The 15,026-nt window shown below is 47.3% G+C and overlaps 4 protein-coding genes across 6 annotated transcripts; 2 read left to right on the top strand and 2 right to left on the bottom strand.

The window, feature by feature from the left end:
* Window positions 1-1,422: 1,422 nt before the first annotated feature.
* TRIAP1 (TP53 regulated inhibitor of apoptosis 1) lies at window positions 1,423-2,398 on the bottom strand. Its single transcript, XM_003211073.5, has 2 exons — window positions 2,252-2,398; window positions 1,423-2,063 (listed from the first exon to the last, which is right to left on the bottom strand). The coding sequence occupies exons 1-2, from the start codon at window positions 2,396-2,398 to the stop codon at window positions 1,980-1,982; spliced, it is 231 nt and encodes a 76-aa protein (XP_003211121.2). The 3' UTR covers window positions 1,423-1,979.
* GATC (glutamyl-tRNA amidotransferase subunit C) lies at window positions 2,397-4,503 on the top strand. The gene is made up of 4 exons (XM_019621173.3): window positions 2,397-2,579; window positions 2,658-2,824; window positions 2,938-3,041; window positions 3,397-4,503. Exons 1-4 carry the CDS (start codon window positions 2,397-2,399, stop codon window positions 3,450-3,452), a joined length of 510 nt encoding a protein of 169 aa, XP_019476718.1. The 3' UTR covers window positions 3,453-4,503.
* Window positions 4,504-6,402: 1,899 nt separating this feature from the next.
* On the bottom strand, window positions 6,403-15,012 carry COQ5 (coenzyme Q5, methyltransferase). 3 transcript variants are annotated; one of them, XM_085238598.1, is made up of 7 exons: window positions 14,425-15,012; window positions 13,932-14,081; window positions 13,224-13,448; window positions 11,623-11,729; window positions 9,958-10,046; window positions 9,641-9,752; window positions 6,403-7,615 (listed from the first exon to the last, which is right to left on the bottom strand). In XM_085238598.1, exons 1-7 carry the CDS (start codon window positions 14,573-14,575, stop codon window positions 7,607-7,609), a joined length of 843 nt encoding a protein of 280 aa, XP_085094724.1. In that variant the 5' UTR covers window positions 14,576-15,012; the 3' UTR covers window positions 6,403-7,606. The 3 variants fall into 3 exon arrangements, with proteins under 3 accessions (XP_085094724.1, XP_085094723.1, XP_019476482.3); XM_085238597.1 differs by having other exon boundaries at window positions 6,403-7,566; XM_019620937.3 differs by lacking the exon at window positions 6,403-7,615 and adding an exon at window positions 8,944-9,524 and having other exon boundaries at window positions 14,425-15,011.
* Window positions 6,896-8,304, top strand: LOC100542551 (dynein light chain 1, cytoplasmic). Its single transcript, XM_010720484.4, has 2 exons — window positions 6,896-7,027; window positions 7,927-8,304. The coding sequence occupies exons 1-2, from the start codon at window positions 6,896-6,898 to the stop codon at window positions 8,062-8,064; spliced, it is 270 nt and encodes an 89-aa protein (XP_010718786.1). The 3' UTR covers window positions 8,065-8,304.
* Window positions 15,013-15,026: the final 14 nt, after the last annotated feature.

The raw sequence follows: 15,026 nt of genomic DNA, 5'->3' as shown, positions 1-15,026 counted from the left end.
CATGCAGAGGAACGGCTATCAGTCTAACATTATAAATTAAAATTCAGTATATAGGGAAAGTCAGTTCCATTTATACTGACTGACCCAGCAGTAAGCATTAACAGCTTATCCTGTAAGTGCTACATTTAATCTCTGCACAGACTGTTTTGCCAACTGCCTCATGCACACGAGGAGTGTGGTTAATGCAGGCTATGTGACCGTGCTTCAGCTACTGCCATTGCTGAGGACACGGGGCACAACGACCCCCAGTGCTGCAGTTTCTGAGCTGCACAAGCCTCAAACCTCTCCTTGCTCGCAGTTATTACTTAGAAGCTGTGGTGTAGACAGGCCAGCACTTATGTTTGAGAACTCCTTTTTTATTAAAAAAATAAAAAAGTAAAACCTGAGTTACCCTTCAGGTAGCATCTGAGAGCCAAGGAGCGTGGTGTTCTCCATTTTCCCCTCGCTGTAATTCCAAGAGAATTAAGAAATTTACTCCTGTTTTGTCCCCAGCATAGAATTTTTATTGTCTCTTTTCTCTGTGTTGGTGTAGAGGGGACAGCTGTGCCCATTCCTGTCACAGAGCTCACAAGGCCATGGGATGATGTGGGGTGAGTCCTGAGGTCATGCTTCTCCTCCTGCACCCTTTCTCTCTAGCTGTTGCAAGATCTGCAGGAGTGAAGGAAGCTCTGTTGTTAAAATATCAGGGTGGACCAAGTAGAAAATATTTGGTGAGGAGAAGCTTAATTCCTAATAACTCCTTCACAACTAGATGGGAAAATACACACCAGCCTGTTCTTTTTGCTGAGAAGCCTCCCTTTTCTACATTCAAAGGAAGAGAATTTCAGATACTTATTTTAGGAAAAAACAAAGTGTCTGCTACTCAGTCAAGTTGCACAAGAGTGACACAAACACTCAGATGGGGCATCTGGCAAGTCAGCCAACCATCTCACTCTTTCAGAATCCACTACCAAATTGCTGAATAACTTACTTGGAGTTTCTGCAGTCTTCAAGCCAAAGCATTAAGACCAACAGATAACTTTAGTTTGCTTTACAAGGTGTAAAGTGCACACAGTCCAGGAGCAGCTTCATAAGCAGGTGAGGTGAGGCAGGACAAACTGCCGGGGCTTTTAACTTATCAGCTGTAAAACTTCAGTTCACCATCGTTCTCATTCAACACATACTTTGATTATCTCAATGAAAAATGTAACAGTAGTTGTGGCCAACCTGGTGCTCCGTTGGTAGCGTGTACAAAGATGGCCAGGCCTGTGCAGTTGCACTGCAGTGATACATTACACCAAAGGAGCAACAATTCAAATTCAGGATTACTTCAGTACCTCAGAAAAAGCCAAAGAAAGTGGCCTTTGCATTAACCATTGCTTCACTTCTGTTACAGGCTGCCTCTGTTCCTCTTGGAGGTCATAATCAGACGCTACCAGACAGTTATCCACTTGAACAAAATATAACTTGTTATATTTATTTCATTTAAGTTATTGCAAGTCCAGCAAAAGTGCTTTTACACCATCCCTGTTAATGGCAAAACCAATGCTTTAGCCCCTTAGCATTTGGGATCATATAAACCAAACTTCTTCCACCCAAATTCAGCACCACAGAGATGAGACAAAGTAAATCAACCTTCTTGTTAAACATTTCCAAGTGTTATATAAATAAGCAAGAGAAATGGGTCAGAGATTAACTGTAAGTTCAACATCTCCCATAACAAAGTACATTCAATAGAAGTTAGTTAAATCATCTTTTTGCACTGGTATAAGCCGCACCACCACCACGACTCATTGGAAAGGAGGCAGCAGGTACCACACCATAAAGTCTTTCGGTTCGTGGCAGTTTGTTTTTACAGGCATAGAAAACACCCCACTTCCTAGAATGCTACAGAGAGGAAGCAGTTTAGCAAAGCGCTGTCCAGGTGCGTCCCGGCTGCTGCGTGGTCACCGTTCTCAGCCCACAGGCTCATATTAATGACTGCCTCCAGTCAGCTGAAGTCAAGAGGAATTTTCAGCTTTCCCTTTGCTCGGGCCCATGAACTCCAGCCCTTCGATGGGTATGTCCTTCTCCTTGATCGCTTTCTGGGAAGAACAAGAACAAAACAAGTTATGTTGGAAGCGTGTTTCAGGCAGCGCTTTACAGTGCTGAGAAACAAAAGCTTCGGTTCAAAACATCATCTAGAAATAGCAGCCCCAGGACTGCCCCGGATGGGCTCCTGACGTTACGGACGCTGAAGTCCGTGCAGGCGGCGGCTCCGCAGGGCTCGCACCTGCACGCAGAGCTGGTAGCGCTTGAACAGCTGCCCGCAGGGGTCGCCGTCGTTCTCGCCCTTGAGGAACTTCTCGGCGAACCAGCGGTTGAAGCACTGGTCGTACTCGCGCTTCAGCTCGGTGCACGCCTCCCCCACGCTGTTCATGGCGGCGGCACGGCCCCTCCGCCACCGCTCCGACGCACTTCCGGCGCGTGTCGATGACGTCACGAACCGCTTCCGGTGGCGCGCGATGCGGGCGCTGGGCTTGTGCCGGTGGCTGCTGGGCGGGACGGTGCGAGCCCTCGGACCCGGGGCGGCCACAGCGAGCTCCGCGCCGTCACCGCAGGTCGGGCAGCGCCCGGGGCCGCGCCGCACCGGTAGGGGCGGTAACGGTTTGAGCAGCCCCGTCTCCGCTCTGTTGCAGGACGGCGTCACGGTGGAGGTTCTCGACCACCTGGAGCGCCTGGCCCTGGTGGACTTCCGCGATGCCGAGGGCGTGGAGCGGCTGCGGGAGGCGGTGCGGTTCGCCGAGCGGCTGCGGGAGGTGAACACGGAGGGCGTGGAGCCGATGGACTCGGTGCTGGAGGACAGGTAAGGGCCGCGGCTCTGCGCTGTGCGGCCCTCGGGCGCCTCGGTGCTGGGAGTCGCCCACGTGCACATCCGGCCCTCTGCGCACCGCACCGACCCCTGGCCGCTGTCCTCAGGTGTCTGTATCTCCGGGAAGATGACGTTACGGAGGGCAGCTGCACGGCAGAGCTGCTGAAAAACGCCAGAGAGAAAGTAGAGGAGTATTTCGTAGCCCCACCAGGTACTGCCTTTTTTATAGAAACTTTGCATCGTGCTTGAGTTAACCCGAGGAGTGTCACCTGCCATCACAAATTGCTTTCCGAAGTAAGGAATGGCTGCAGTCATCTGTGCTAACAAACACAAAACCTGGAGCACACTGCAAGCTGTTGAGCCAAAAGCAGTAGAGAGGTTAATGTTACTTTACAGCTCCTGCACATCACTGCTTACAGGAAGTCAAACAGAACTTCCTGACTTTCCTTAGGTGCTCACAAATTCAGACTGTCTGCATGCACTCAAGGATGAACTGGAGTAGCACTGTTGCACTAAGCTGCACTGCTCACTGACAGCTGGTCTCACATAACTCTGTTTTCTCCCAGGTAACATCCCTTTACCAGAGCTGGAAGAACGAGATACTTTCCTGAAGGGTTCATAGTGAGAGAACTCAGATGCTATGTCCATATTTTATTTGGGAAAACTGTGTTTTGTGTGGTCACAACTGAAATACCCCAGCATGAATTTGGATCAACAGAAGAACACTTGCTCTGCTAAACTTTCTGTCCCGTCTTTCTGTAAATTCTCTTGGTGCTGAAATACTTGATGTTTATGAAACTGGCAGGCAGCATGACAGGTGCTTCTATTTATCAAAGCATATTTTATGTATTTTATATTCCTGAAAGGCTTAAGGGCTTTGAAGAGAACATTAAAAACTGACGATTAAAACAGATAGTTTTATTGAACTAGTTAGTCAGGAAAACAAGGGAAGGTTATATCCAACATTTCTCAACTGGCAGAGAAGCTTCCTCACTGAACCTGTACAAATCAGAGACAAGATAAGGCCAGGCTCACTGAGGAGAGGTAGTGACACACTGGAAGAAGAATGCTTCAGCAAACGAGAACCAAAGAGCCCAGACCATTCATTTCCAGGCCACAGTAAGTGGATTTAAAGGCTTAAAACCAGTCTTTTTCTTCCCATGTGGTGCCCCTCCAAATACAGATTTAAGAATCCAGATTTATTTCCTCCAGTTGTAATGCCACGCACTAAAAAAGATCACGACATGCTGAGCCACAGTGAAATTTCTGAAGAAGTGCTAGAAAAGACCCTTGAAGTTGTAATGGAATGTTGCTAGTCACCAGTTTTAAGTCTGCTCTTGTGGCTCTTGAGAGTGTGCCAGGAGGACAGGAGGGTCCTCCATAGCTCCTGGCACAAACTCCTCGAGGGCAGAAACTCCTCCTCAGATCAGAATTCAGTGTCATCCACTTCACACAATGCATGTTCTGTATCTGATTGCAGGAAAAAAAAAATTACTCCCACTTTGCTTCACTGTATTTCTGCATAATGAACAACACCAGCTTTGTGCTTGTGATGCTTGGTAGAGGAGATGCTAAACAGCCATAATTGTAATTATTTCTCCTATGGACTCTGTGTTCTACATCCCTACGAACAGGACGTAATTAATAAACTAAGTCTCTATCCCACTGTCAAATTCACTGCAAAGCTTGAATATTAGAGCTCGTGTCAGACTTGTCGAGCATTGGACCCTGCAAACTGTAAACCAAGTTCAGCCTAAGAGTCGTTCATGTTTGTATATAAATCACAAAGACAGACTTCAAGGCGCACCATATGACACGCACATTAGCAGAGAATTCCCACCCTGAGAAATCCCTGCGTGTTCTGTCCATTTTGGCTGTCTCCTTTTCCCCGTCAGAGGGAATGGGGACGTTATTTACATAAAGAAAGGGAGAGGAGTCGAACAGCATGGCTGCAGGAGCCAGCAGCCCAGTGTATCATCAGGCAGCAATCAAAGCAATTTGGACCAAGATGATCCCACGTTCCCCATGCAGCACGGGCTGAGCTTAAAGCTTCCAATTCTCTGCTGCTCCCTTAACCACACACCCTGGTGAGAGGACAGACTGCCTAATGCTCGTTCCCTGCAGCCTAAAACTGTCTTACAAGTTGAAAGCATGTATTTTCTTAATGAAGGGGTTTGTTACAATGTCCCTGCTAATAAGGGAATTACAGCCCTGACTCAGATCCCCACAACCTGCATATTAGGAACCCTTGCACAGAGTGGACGAGCTGCCTGTGGGGCAGCATGCATTGACTGATGCCTCAGCTCCGAGTAATGAGGTGGTGCTGCCCTGAGGGATGGCTGAGCTCCACCAGGGTGGGCTGCACCCAGAAGAGAGGAGGCACCCCTGCCTCACATCCTTACACTGTTCTGCTACATATAATTAAAAAAAAACAAAAACAACAGGTTAGTGAGGCCAACATAATACATATCTGTAAAACAACTGTTTTTCTCAGTGGATTGTTACAGCCAGAAGAGAAAAGTCTGTTTGGTTAAAAAAGAAAGAAGGGAAGCCATATTCTGAGCTGCTGTAGGTGTTCGGGTTCCCTTGGAGACCATGGAGCTGGCTTGACTTACACCTGCTACATTTTCTCCATAGCTATGCAGATCTGTAACAACAGTGGGCTAGGTGCCCTGGCAGATAGATGCTATGTTTACAAAGACCATTTCAAGGCAGAGATTTCTTCAGTTGTATGGAAACACAAAAAACTGAGGGTGTTCTATTGCTAATAATTATTATTTGAAGTCTTGGTAGTAACTGGGAGCCCCAGGAAAAATGTCGTTCTGATACGGTATTCAACACAGAGCAAAAAAAAAACAACAAAACCTCAGCTGAACAGTGCTGGCTGTCCGACCTCCCCCTGCGGCAGGAGTCTCATGGCAGGCACCATCCATTGCCCAACATCTCTGACACGTCCTCTGCTCCAGCTGCCATCTCCTTGCATGTATGTTCTGCCTTCCCCTGCAGTTCTGGCCTGAGGGAAACGCACTTTCACATTCCTGATCAACAGGAAAAGCTGTACCGTGTCTCTTTAAAGCCACGTATCTCAGGCTTTCGTGTTTGTGCAGCCCCACGTCTCACCCACAGACAGTTCTTGCAGCCGTCATTACATCTGTTCCTTCAGCAAACCAGTTCTTAATAAAAGCACAGAAATGTGCCTGCAGCTACCAAACACCGCCTCCTCAGAGCCCACGGCTGGTTCTGAAGGTCACAGGGCAGACACTTCAGTGCCTCATTTCTGCCAGCACACACCGAGCCATTGCTGGCGCTCTGTGAATTCATCGCAGGCCGTGGCCCCGCCATCCCAAAGCTTTCCAGGCTGTCAGCAGCAGGGCTCCTTCTGCCTCCTCACTGCTGCGCTCAGTCAGAAAGGCGCAGATGGCGACGTCTGCCAAACTGCCTGACACCGAACTTGGACCTGATGGGTTCCGCTCGTTAAAGGAGCCGACTGTAGAGCCGGACTGATCGAACTCCGTACACGTGGGCAAAAGGCTTTAATCAGAGGTCGCTCGGTCAGAAAGACAACGACAAACTGAAAATAGGCACTTTAATGTGAAGATCGATGGAGCGCGGTTCCCAAGCTTCGGGGCCCGCACGCCGCCCCGCCCGTCGCTATGGGAACGGACGCGGACACGCGGCATGCCGGGCGGAAAGAAAACGCCGGAGTAAAATCCAAGCGGAGCTCCGCCGCCTCGCCAATGAGAGCTCGGGGGGAGCGGGGCCGCGGCCAATGGCAGGCGGGCGGCGCGGAGGAGGCGGGGCTTAGGGCGGGGCTGCGGGAGAGGAGGCGTGCGCCAGGCGCGGCGCGCAATCGACAGCTCCGGTCGGCGCCGGTCCGCAGCGCCCGCATCGGTGAGCGGGTCCGGGCACGGAGAGTGCGGGGCAACGGCGGCGGCGGGGCCGGGGGAGGACTGCCGGAACGGGGCGGGGGGCTGCCGGGGTGGGAGGGGAAAGGCGGTGTGCGCGTGAGCGCGCGGCACGTGGCTGCACCCCCAGCTCCGGGTTCCGTGCCCGCTGCAGGCAACCATGAGCGACCGAAAGGCGGTGATCAAGAACGCCGACATGTCGGAGGAGATGCAGCAGGACTCCGTGGAGTGCGCTACGCAGGCGCTGGAGAAGTACAACATCGAGAAGGACATCGCGGCGCACATCAAGAAGGTAAAGGGCTGCGGTGCTGCGCTGTGTGACACCGACGGGGGGAATGCTGCTGGGCGAGTGGCGCTCGAGAAACGAGTTCCAGAGATACCGGCTCACCGAGCTGGGCTTTCTGTGTAGGCTGTGATTGCTTTCCTCGCCTTTGCATGGACTTCTCTGGTCCTTCTGCCTTTCTCTCGCAGTTCTTTAAGCTTTTATTTCCATTATCTCCCCATCCAAACGAACCTATTTGAGAAGTGCTGCTTTGCTGACCTTGTCATCCTTTGGCTTTCCTTCCCACCGCACGCAGGACAAACTGTTCGCGCTAAAGCAGAACAGATGGTTCGTTCCTTACAGTGTGTCACATTTTCTGCCTCCTACTTGGATCCTGACTGAGCTGAGCAGAAGACAAACTCCTGCACGCTCTCACTGCTGTGGACAGGCACTACAGCACACAGCCACCAGCTGGAAGGTTCTGCTCATGCTAGGCTTGCACTGATGAGTTTCAAATAATCTCATAGCAGGCTCCTGGTATGATGGGTAGAAAAAATGTTCTCGTGGCACTGGTGTAAAGATATGGGCAAAGAATATTTCAGAGTCCTTTCAGCATCCCTGTTGGTAAGAACAGCTAACAAAGTTAAAATAATGGCTTTATCTGCACAGATTCAGAACAAGCAGTGAGGGCTTTGGAGGAAACAGCACTGAGCAAACACATTTCAGTCTTATTCCTGCTGAGCTTTTTTAAAGCAAGCAGCAGATAAGTTATAAGACAACAGATGATCCCTGCACTTAAGAGCATATGCTGCTCCTTAATTGCTATCTTCAGAATGTGGTACTTGCTAAGAAGCGACATCAGTGCCAAATCAGAAGTGTTAGTACAGTTCTCATAAGAAATGCTATATTTGTAATTCTCTCTTCTGTAGGAATTTGACAAGAAATACAATCCTACTTGGCACTGCATCGTGGGAAGGAACTTTGGCAGCTACGTGACTCATGAGACCAAACACTTCATCTACTTCTACCTCGGCCAAGTTGCTATTCTTCTCTTCAAGTCTGGTTAAACCACGGACTCTCTGTGGCACTGAGTCTGGCTGCAGGACTGCACACCAAAGCCAAGCAGCCTGCTACCCTCAGCCTTCCTGAGGACATAGACCTCCATTCCAGGTCTTGTGTTGTATTATTAATGATCAGGGATTTCTCTGTAGTAGCTGGTATTTTCATTGTGGCTATAAAGGTGTCTTCCTCATATTTATTTTCTTTCAGAACAAAGCTTATTTGCTAATAAAACTAATGGAACAGTTTATCCTGGAAGACTTCTATCTACTCTTCTGCTGTCTTAGTACTTGCATTGAACTCTATTCCCCTCTAAAGGAACATCCACACACCAATTTTTCTCCTAAATGCACAGAATGTGAATGCTGAGTTAATCTGAGAGTAGATAATCCATCACTAAGAAAAGAGTAAGAGGAAAGATTTTTTTTCTGAGCAAAGGTGGAAAAAAAGACTGTGTTTTGAGTCTTTTTCAGTATGTATAACCTGCCATGCAAATTGTGGAGCTGCTTTTCTGATTTCATGTGAAGCGCTGAGCTAAGAGCAATAGCCCCTTTTGTCCCACTCTTCAGAACAGAAGGTTTTTCATATGCTTACATTACACAGCTGTCACTTTGTATATCCTCTAGTTTTGTTTTGAGGGGTTTTTAGCTTGCTTTATCCCTGCAGCCTGCAACAGAAGCACCACATCTTCAACAGTTTAGTTTAAAGAACAGAAAGAAAGGTGTGATATTTTTTACGTACAGATTATACATCTAGAATTGACAGAGGGGAAGATTTCATATGTAGGTGAGCATACACAGTCTGATTTTGGAATAGTTATGCAGTTATTCTCTGGAAAATTTCCTCTCTTTTAGAATGATAAAAATACCAAGTTAAGTGAAAAGCACTTGATGGAGAGCTGTTTTATTTCACAAGCTTTTCATTTGTTTGAAAGAAGTCAGAAGAACACAGAAAAGTCCATTAAAGTCCATATGACTGAAAGACAATCAGAGCTTAATACAGATTTAATAAATCCAAGTTACTTCTCATTGCTACAGTAGCCTCCTTGAACCTCAGTAAGAGAAAGGAGGAATCTTATTTGAAGACTAGATAGTCTGTTTGTAACCACAGCAGGTGTGACTGAAGCTGCCCCATTCATCAGCACCGCTCAGTTTTGTCCACATCCTTCATGCACTTGGAAGGGAAATTCAAGGGTAAGAAACTGGCCACAGAATTCACTTCTCCCTCAGGTCTCTTGAGGGGAAAAAGTAACTGATGTCCTTCTGGATCTGACAGCTGAGCAAATATCTGCTGCACACGTTACAGTTCTGGAGCTTTCAGATCCCTCAGCAAAATCATACTTGCTGTGTTTCACTACATAGCAGACTCACAGTTTGAAACCTGAGTGAATGGCAACAATGCCGGAGTTTAAGTTCTGATAATCCACTTTTAAAAACCCTGCATCTTCTATCATTGCCTTCAGCTCCTCCTGAAAAGTAATAGTTTCACCATTATAACCAACTGAATGCCTACAAGCCAGCTGCCTCCACCATTATTTGGGAAATAATTTTGCACGTTGGTGCACGCAGAGAAATGCTGCCTTACCTGGGGGGGGAAGCGCCGGATGCTCTCCACAAGATACTGGTAAGACTTCCAGTCACCAGCAATAACCTCACCCAGAACAGGGATAACCTGGAAGCTGTATAGATCATAGAGCCTGCAAAGACAGACAGCAAATATAAGTTAGTACAAACAAATTTAAAATCAGTCCTCTCCAACAAAAGTTGGTATTTTTACCACTCTACCTTGCAGTCTGAATTTGATTTAAATGCATAATGAAAAGGCCCAAAGCGTCTCCATCTCTTAATGTGAGTGCATGTAAGAGTCTTATGACATGGCATGAGGTGTCACCATGTTCCTACCTGGAAAGAAGAGGGTTGCTGACATGACTAAATTCAAGGCAGAGAAATCTCCCTCCTGGCTTCAGCACACGATAGGCCTCCTGAAGTGCCTGAGACAAAGCAGACAAAGCAATGAGTTTGTTTCTGTAGGACAGCACCTGCCTGTTACCATGCATGTCACAGCAATTCACTGATCAACTGAGGGCAGTAAAGACAATTCTGACTGGCAATCTCCAATTTTTACTTGTAGGGAAGCATCTCAAGACCATCAAAACCCAGAACACTCTGACTGTTGCATAAATTTATAGATTTATACCAGGCTTTAAGATTAAACCATGATATTAGGGAAGCAATTTTTCTTCTCTTTTTTCCTACACTTTATTGATCAACGTTTGCCAACAGAGCTCTTGTAATTACAGACCAAATCTGGAAAGGAGGTGACTCAACTAGGATAAATTGAAAACAAGAAGAGTAATACAAATACTTTTAATCAAAAGGCTTCATTCAACTGCAAGACATACCAGAGAATCAAATAAGAAATGATTCTAGGTTTTGGAGGAGTAATGTGTGAGAACAGAAAGGAGGGAAAGGGAAGAAGAGAATATTTAGCTACTTAGAAAATTCCATCCTGTATTCAAAACAAGATAACCAAAGGAACCACTAAGAAGCATTATACTGATAACTCTTTTCCACACAAGAATACAACAAAATTTGTTCAACAGCCTCTGCAGGTTTTACATCTATCTGGCTTCAATTGTCATTCTCCCGAGGAAATGACATTAAAATATGAACAGTACACATATATGACAGGAACTCTGAAACAGAATCAGAGGCTTGAGTGTGTTTTGTATCAGGTCTCCAAGGAGTCACACTACTAGACTGCTGCATCTGGTTTCCTCTAGGAAGAATGAGCTACTGAGCTTTGCTTCCAAGGGTGCAGATGAAGCACCGTGAAAGGTTACTGCATTAAGGTAAGTTCAAAGGCACACTTTTCAAGGTGGTCTGGATCTAAACGCTGCACCTTCCACGGAAGGAGCTTTGCCAAGGTTTGTAACGTGCTCCTCCAAAACACGGACAACTGATCTGACTAGACACGGGCGCTCTAACCTGTCTTCATCCACATCATTCCCAAAGGACAGATACAACTTAGAATGCAGACTACCACTCTCACTAATTAAAACTGTACTTGTTTTTTATGGAAAACTGTAAGGACACTAAGCAGAAGTGGGCTGAGCAGGTTACATCAACCTGCTGCTTGATACTTTCTTCTCTGGGAGCTCTGCTGGCTCAAGCAGGGAAACAACAGTGGGTCAGATGCTTCCTGCACCAGAGGCATGATACAGATCAGGTGCTTCAGGAAGTTTTGAGACATGTAGACTGCAGTATCATCGGTTAAGAAAAGGTGGGGAATATAGCATTCAGCCCTTTTTGCCTTAGGCTTGCTAAGCTGGAAAGATTGGCTGCAGATAGTATAAATCTAACTTCTTATAACAAAGGTGGGGCATTTTATTGCATTCCTTTTCAAACACACTGCACACTACATGTCACTTATAATAAGTGTCTTGGGAGTAGACAAAGACATTTCTTTATTCAAAGGTGTTCCTCCTTGGCTTCCTCTGCTAGAAACCACAAGAACATCAGATGGACTGAAAGGACTTTGTGCCAGTAAATGCCATAGCAACTTACCAAATCAATACGAGTAACATTTCTTATTCCAAAGGCAATTGTGTAAACATCAAACTTGTCATCATCGAAGGGCAGCTCTTCAGCATTCCCAAGCACCCAGGACAAACCTAAAATAAAAGCAAAAAACTTCCTGAACAGACTTAACATAACTCCTGCTTCTCAGACTACTCCAAAACGAATAGAACTTCCCTATTCCAGAAGGAAATGATTATTAATAAATTGCTATTGAAAAGCAGTGCTTCCATTTTGCCTTTCCATCGGAGAGAAAAAACAACATCTTTGCCTTCACTCACAAATCTCTCAATGCCCTGTATTGTAGCATATCAGCCAAAGCATTCCTCTGTGTGCATGTGAATACATTGCATTCACGGGGTTTTGGTCTGCCGGAAAGATTTCACCCAAATTTTGCACTGAAGTGAAAAGTGAAACAAACTGGCTTCCAACACTTAAAAAATTTTGCTAGAAAGTTTCCATTGATTGAGGAACATAAAAAAAAAAAACCCACACTCCTCCATCAGCACTCAACATGTGACCCTGCTGCAGCTGTGTTGTTTCCCAAACCCCAAGGACCATCTGTGCACCATTAGATGTTCGGGTTATTTGTACCATAAATAAGGCTGCTTAATTTAGAATTAATAGTTTTTAAGGTCACTTTTTGGTGACTCTGATGCAGAACAACAGCAGTAAACTAAAAAAAAAAACAACCAAGCAGGAGCTTTCTGCACTGGAGAGCAGCAGTTTCAAAGGGCAGTATGCTAGAAACAGGCAAAGAGAACAACAGAAAACCTCAGTTGTTGCCAGGAAGCATTCAAATTTCATTTTTATGAAGTCAATATGTTAATAGTTGTAGAAAATATTGTAAGCAAAGGAGCATGCAACATTATTAAGCAAATATAAGATTTATTTAAACTCCGGCAGTTTGAAAAGACAAAAAGTGAGCACCAAGAAAAGGTTTTAAGCAACAGCAAAATGTCCCTCAGACTACATTGCAGTAAAATCACAGGGCAGAAGTTTGTAAGGGGACAGATGACAGGGACTGCTGGTGGCAAACAAGATCTGGCTGCATGCAGTGCACCCTACCACTCCTGCTGGCATCAGCCATTGTGAAGCAGTCATGTTTCTTGTCAGCACGCACAGCCACCACTGTTGGCAAATATGAACACAGAAATGTGTTCATGGGGAAAGAGTAAAAGAAAAACTACGCTCCTTGAAATTGAACAAATGTCAGACCTTGGGCAATGAGCACATAAGCTCAGAAATGAGTTCCCTGGCAGAAGGGGGAATCACACGAAGAGCAGAAGGCAGGACACACCCAGTGGGTATGTGCTGAACGAGGGAGTGAAGAGAGGAAGTCAGAATTACAGCACAGGGGGACAACCCAGGCAACAGGAAGACAACTGAGTTTCTAAAGCTGCGTTGTACAGAGAAAGAAAGTGGAAATCTAAATACTCATTTTGAGAATTTGTTATTAATTTTTAAAATTTCTAATTTTCAAGCATAGCTTTGGTATAAACCGTGGCTATATAATTTAAATCCCAAAGTGGTGATTACCTGAAGATTCTATCAACCACGTTACTGAAACGGTACCAAGCATGACTTACCTTCAGAGTAGCCAAGATGCTGCGCTTTCTGCTTCCCAGCTTTTAACATTTCTTTGTTAATGTCACAAACCACAACATGGGAATCCCCCAATGGATTATTTTTTTCCTCCTGGTAACTCTTAGAAATTTCCTGCCACGACAAATTCTGATGATGCCTAAGCTTCTGCTGGAGCTGGCGTTCTCGTACAGAACGAACGTAATTAAGGAATCGAAAGGCAATGTCACCTGCAATTGTTTGAGAAGAAGGATACGTGTTTTAGAATGTTTTCAAATGTTTTCTCAACTTGGAAATACTGGAACTCCATGAAATTGAAACATAAGGCTTTGAACATCAATCTCAGCACGTACACATTACACATATAGCATATATGCAAATAAAAGTATGTAAGTATTATTTAAGTAAAGGAAACATACTAAGAGCAAACATTCCACATCTTCCTGCAAAAAGAAAGTTTCTGGTAGCATATCTTGGCAGTACTGTGGTAACTTCAGAGCCTTACAGTGAGGTTTTCAAAACATAAATCAAACTTTACCTGCTGTAAATCTGCAGTGAGGCAGATAGATGTTTTACTATGAAAGACAGCAGAACTGAGGCAAAAAAAAAAAAAAAAAAAAAAAGCAAACCTCAGGCAACTTCAGCCCAAGAAAGCACCAAAAAAAGCTTGGAAATAGCGTGGTGTGGTCATATAGAACTACAGGAGGGTTTACCTGTTCCACCAGCAACATCCACAAGGAGCGTTCCTGGGGAAGGATTCATTTTGTGCACGAGGATGTCCTTCCACACCCGATGGATCCCCAGGGACATCGAGTCGTTCATTACATCATATTTCTCGGCCACGTTTTCAAACACCTGGTAAACTGCAAAGAGAGGGGCGTGAGGATGAGATGCGACCGACTTAAAATCGGCCCCGTGGAAACCAGACGGGAGAAACCCTTCTCCCCTTAGAGGTCTGGCACCGTGCGGAACCGGGAAAGTTCACCGGAAAACTCCTTACACCGAGAAAACGAGAGGATCCCATTGACCTTGCTGAGCGGCAAAGGTCTCTTTAGAGGAACAGCGTCTGTTCCCGTAACCCTTCTGCGGCTCCGCGGGGATGAAACGAAACGAGCGGGGACGCCGCCGCACACCGGCACCCCCCAGCCCCGCCCGGCCCCGAGCCCCCCACAGACCGCTGCCCGGCCCCGGTCCCATCGCCCTCACTTTTCTCCCTCCGCTCCGCCTCCGTCACGTTCTGGAAGCCGAAATGCGTCTCCGGCCGGGCTGCCAGCCCCCGGGCGGCACGGAGCAGCGCGCACAGAGCCCCGCGGCGGCGGGAGAGCAGCGCGCGGCCCGGCCTCAGCCCTGCCGCCATCTTGGAGGGCGCGTCTGCCGCTCCGCCACCGCGCGGGGTCCTACCGGCGCTCGGCCCGCCCGGCTGCCCCGGCCCGGCACCGCTCCCTTAGCGCAGCGCACCGGGCAGAGCTCCGGGCTCACCCGCTCCGACCGAGCGGTTTCCCGCTCGCGCGCTGCTGGAGCCATCCGCGACCGCCGGCGCCTCAGAGACACGACAAAGGCGTCGAGATCTTTGTCACGTTGGAGGGCGCAGCGTGCTTAAGGCCGTTACCGGAAGAGCCCCTCACGCTGCTTTCACAGAACCGCGTTCAGGCGGCTCAGCCGCGAGGAAAAACAAGCAGGGAAGGCCCTGCACAGGCGACACGCCGGCAAGCGGGGCCCCGCGAGCCGGCCATGGCCAGGCCCCATCTCGGCGGCCGGCACATACGTTGCTATGGCAAAGGCCGCGGAGCACGCCGGTCCGAAAGAAA

The sequence above is a fragment of the Meleagris gallopavo genome, chromosome 17, assembly GCF_905368555.1.
Source record: "Meleagris gallopavo chromosome 17, MGAL_WU_HG_1.1, whole genome shotgun sequence".
In the NCBI taxonomy this organism is placed as follows: Eukaryota; Metazoa; Chordata; class Aves; order Galliformes; family Phasianidae; genus Meleagris; species Meleagris gallopavo.
Note: the sequence above shows the minus strand (reverse complement) of the source record. Positions and strands in the feature narration are given on the sequence as shown.